Source organism: Echinops telfairi, unplaced genomic scaffold (assembly GCF_000313985.2).
Source record: "Echinops telfairi isolate 266 unplaced genomic scaffold, ASM31398v2 ScPeMD7_1713;HRSCAF=2227, whole genome shotgun sequence".
In the NCBI taxonomy this organism is placed as follows: domain Eukaryota; kingdom Metazoa; phylum Chordata; class Mammalia; order Afrosoricida; family Tenrecidae; genus Echinops; species Echinops telfairi.
In genome coordinates this window covers 21,630,009-21,634,344 of record NW_022105611.1, presented here as the reverse complement: position 1 = coordinate 21,634,344, position 4,336 = coordinate 21,630,009, and the positions used below count along the sequence as shown (strand labels likewise).

The window sequence follows — 4,336 nt, the reverse complement described above, 5'->3', positions numbered from 1 at the left end:
AGCTCTTTCCTCTATTTCCCTTGACTTTCCTAGAAGAGAAGATTTTTACATAACCCTGGCTCCTAGAGAGCTTCTTCCACCCCTCCCACTCTTCCTGGAAAAGTTTAGGAGAGGAAGACCACTCACCCATGAAAGAAGTGCAGCCGCCCGGGTGGCATGGAGCGTCATCTTGGTGATGCCAGATAGTCACCCCAACGCACCTGGAATCCAAGAGAGGCAGAAGAGCAATTAATAATATCAGATGACCATGATGGAAGAGAGAAGAAACAGTTCCATTTACAGCTCTTAACACTTAAAGAAATCACTCTTTCCTTATCACCAAGGCACCGGGCAACTATAAAATGTATCATATCAGAGCTGACAGTAATGCCCCAAACTCCACTCTCAATTTCTTTTCCATTCCATAGCTTCAACCTTGCTCTGTGGGGACGTGGTGCCCACAAATACAGAACAAACATAATTTTTCAGACAGATATAGATTTGAGTGCCAATTCCAAGTGACCATGGTTGTATGACCCTAGACAAGTCTTATACTTATAATCTGTTTCTTCTTCCATAAAATGAGATCTGCAAACATCTCTCTGATGACTGTGACGTTTAATGACAAAGCAAGCAGCACAGCCCCAATACGTGGTAGGTGTTCAACATATGGCCACAGATCTTAAGTAGATTTTCTACAGGTACTCAAATTCCACCAAACTAAAGATAGGCAAAAGCCCTTGAAGAAGAAAATTCTGGATTTTTATACCCACCCCGACAGAAGTACCACAGACGCAGAGTTTAAACAGGAGATTGGTTTGAACATCCAACCACAGCCTCTATATGAGTCCAAGCTCAGTTCCAGAGGAGATCCAGTGAGGTACGTTAATGAAAGACTAGGTACTAGTCCTAGTATTCTTACCTCCAATTCCTCTTCCCATTGGGAATCTGCCATCTGCCTGCCAACCTACCCACGAGACCACAAAACTGGTAACTTAGTATTCCCCAGCACCTTCTAGCAGCCCCCATACTTGCCACAAATCCATATGGGAATACTTCGTCTCACCCCAACCTGCAGACATACGAGTTCAGTCTGTCATTAATTTAAGCAAGAAGAACAAGACTAGTGTAGCTATATCACCTATAAATACCCCCTGCATGTTAGCATCTCTAAGGTATGGGTTCTGTGGAACTAACGTTTGCTAAACACCTACTAAATGCAAGGTTTTAGGGATAAGAAAGATATAGTTCTTACCCACAGGATGCTCACTACCTAGCTGGAAAAGAAGATACAACATCTGACCTTACACTTCCCCATCATCTCTTAGTAGCTCCTAGCCAGATGTACTCTCATTATCATCAACCAATCAGAATGGTATGTCCTGAGTCTCTACACATTTTCATCTGGTGCTGGAAGCTACATGGGTCATACAAGAAAACCAACCACATGGTCCCTGTCTCTGAGGGATTTACAGCTAGGTAAGGAGTAAAATTAAACATGAACAATGCACTCAAGGACAGACTAAATGCCAAATATAATGAAGTGCTAATTACATTAAGTACCTTCTGACCCTGCAAAACACAGCAAGATTCCATCAGTCACACCAACCCCACAATCTTGGACATGAGCCAGTTCACCTGAGCTTTGGCAAGATGGCGTGAAGCAGTTACGGGACCAGACGGGCACAAAAGCAGAGGGGCTTATGTGTTCCTTGGTCTTGGATGATGAATTTTACCAAGCATAGTTCACCCGTGGGACCAGGCAAGGATGAAGGCAAAGGCTACTCCGACTCCTGAACCGCACGAAGGCTTTTCTGGCAGCTGGTCAGCCTAAAAGCTGGAGGGTCAGGGGGTGAGTGCTCAGTTCGGTGAGGGGGCAACAGCCAAATGCCCAATTCAATGGGGGCTTCTTTTTAAAATTAAAAAAGTAAGGTCAGTGAGCTATTTAGTAACATGGGAAACAAGTCCCATATGACTTCTACAGGCAGGCCTATAGACCTGCCTCTTCTTGATGAGGTTCAAAACGCCAGGCAGTCATTTCATTTACAACCTGCCCCTTCTGAGAGTCCACAGCTGCGTTGCTAAAAATGACCTGAGGTCTAACCAACCTCTTCCCTTCGTCTTGGGGACAAAACATACAACCTCTTTCCCAAGAGAGCCTAATTGAAACTGGTTCCACCCCTGCTCAGAAAGAGCCGGGGTCAGGCCAGAATGTTTTGAAACAGAGGCATCCATCAACTCCAGACTCGAACCGAAGGCCTCTGTCAGCTCAAAACCCATGAGGAGCACTTACTCTGGGACAGGACACTCGGTGAAAGGCTTTAGATCAGCCTGGCCAGCCACTCATCTCTGGGTAATGAACAGTTGAAGCCAGGCCACAGCTAGTCCTCGGCACTGAAACTATAGCTTTAAGCAGTCCTTGGCTTGGAACCTGAAAGCTCCCTGCAAGAGCACCATCCTCCCCACCCTCCCCTGAAATCTGAGGCAGGCCCCACCCAGAGGACTGCATGATGGTGATGGAAAAAGAATTCCATGATTGTAAGCCTGAAACCACTGCAGAGATCCATCCCGACTCACCCATGTGATGAAGATGCCGACCCCGGCCCACAGTCAACACCCAAAACACTGGGATGTAATGTGGGAGGGCAGGCCCTCCGGACACTTTCAGGAAAGAGGAATGCCCTTAGAATCCCTAACAGAAGCTTCATGGGCCCAGAAAGGTACCCTCCATTTCCCACCAGGCTAAAGATGGACCCAAGACTCGGAACAAGCTGCCTTATAAAGAAAGGCAATCCATCCTCCCTTATCATTCCAGAACTAACATAATGTAAAACCAATCCCCACCCCGCCCCCAACCCCAACATCAGGCCCAATTCCCACTATTATAGTAACCCACAGAAGACTGGACAGGGAAAACCACTCGGGAAACACAGCCACTTGGCCTGAGCCCTCTCCGAGTCATAAAGAGTTAAAACCTAGCTGCGCAGCTCTCCCAGCCTGAAGCTAATGCAAACCACCTGCTCAGATGGAGGGACCAGCACTCCAGGGTCAGGTTGCTAAGCTCTGGGGTCTGGTCTGAAAAAAACCTTCACTATGGGACTAGACCAAGTGATAGGACGAAGGCCAGGGGGCCTGAGCTGTAACAGTGCCTCTGCTCACCCCTCCCACCCTGGTGCCAGCATCTTTCAAGCCACCTCTTCCCCACTTGCTGCTGGCCTCAAGATAACAAGTGACCTTTGGTCCCAGAGAGCTCCCAAACTGCACTGCCCTCTCAGCTCATGGGTCCTTGACTCCCCTGAAGCCTCCTTCCCGCAGTGCCAACTCCTACTGGCAATTTTCAGGGCCCAATGCCCACATATGCTCCCATCTCAAGGGGTCCTCCCCAAGGAGCTCCACTCTACCAAAGGCCCAGATGCATAAAAGAAATGGCCGCGCCATTTCTCAAGGCTACCTGTGCCCATGCTCAACGGCAGAATTCGCCACCACTGAGCCCGAGAGCCTACCTACTCTGTGCCTTAGGAATCCCCCAATCTGCATCCCCTTCTACAAGGTCTACTCCTCTATCCAAAAGGCACCCTGGTGCATGGCTCCTCCTCCTGTACCTCTGGGAGGGATCTGCCAGGCAGCCCCTGGCGGCAACCAGCACCCAGGCCTCACCTGACAAGTTACTCCCTAGAGGCCCAGCTAAAGGCCACAGGCAATCTGGAGGTAATAGGAAGTCTCTGGCTGGTGCCTCCCCTGGCTCACAAAAGGTCAAAGGCCGGACCAGCAGTTCCTAGAGAAGCTGAAGAAAGCAAGCCACAAACCTTTTCAACTCTTGAATCCAGAGACTGGTCCAAGTCTACAGAGTCCCTCTGGGCACCTGAGGTCAGGAGCAAAGGAGTCAGCTAGCTGGGTGTACTCCCAGGTCCCCCTCCAAGGACTCATGCTAGGCTCAGGCCTGTCCCTCCACTTCACTCAGACCACCCTTTCAGGCCAGTCCCAAAGAGGGAGAGGCTGCAGGGGAGGGCCGATTCCCCTGGTTTCTTCAAAAGTGGCTGATTGCTCTCTCCCCTGCCCCCCCCATGCCTCCCCGGGGTTCCGAGCAAGCGTTAGAACGTAGGCAAAAGGTAGCAATCCTGAAGGAGGGCCGCGGCGTGCGGCCACCTTACCCCCGCCCCGAGCCCACTCCAGCAGTTCAGCAGCACCTGCCCCCACTGCCCTGGGCCCCGCCAGCTGCAACGAACGGCCCAGTGTTCTTCACTGCCCACCTCCCAGTACCCACCCGGGGCCTCACGCGGGAAGGCTGCGCTCTCCCGACGGCCCGGCGCGCGCGCGCTCCCCCTCGGAACAAAAGCCCCCTGACATCTCTCGGCCA

At 50.8% G+C, this 4,336-nt stretch overlaps 1 protein-coding gene across 7 annotated transcripts in view; it reads right to left on the bottom strand.

Annotated features, from left to right (window-relative positions):
- NUMA1 (nuclear mitotic apparatus protein 1) overlaps positions 1 to 4,336 on the bottom strand; it is a 57,786-nt gene that overhangs the window by 36,082 nt on the left and 17,368 nt on the right. For 3 of the 7 annotated variants that reach the window (XM_045293159.1, XM_045293162.1, XM_045293161.1), the window contains exon 2: positions 127 to 200. In XM_045293159.1, the coding sequence (XP_045149094.1) occupies positions 127 to 168 (42 nt within the window). In that variant the 5' untranslated portion in view covers positions 169 to 200. Of the gene's footprint in view, positions 1 to 126; positions 201 to 1,617; positions 1,811 to 3,785; positions 3,842 to 4,243; positions 4,316 to 4,336 lie in introns of those variants that run through there. The other 4 variants (XM_045293158.1, XM_045293163.1, XM_045293164.1 and 1 more) reach the window with 3 other exon arrangements.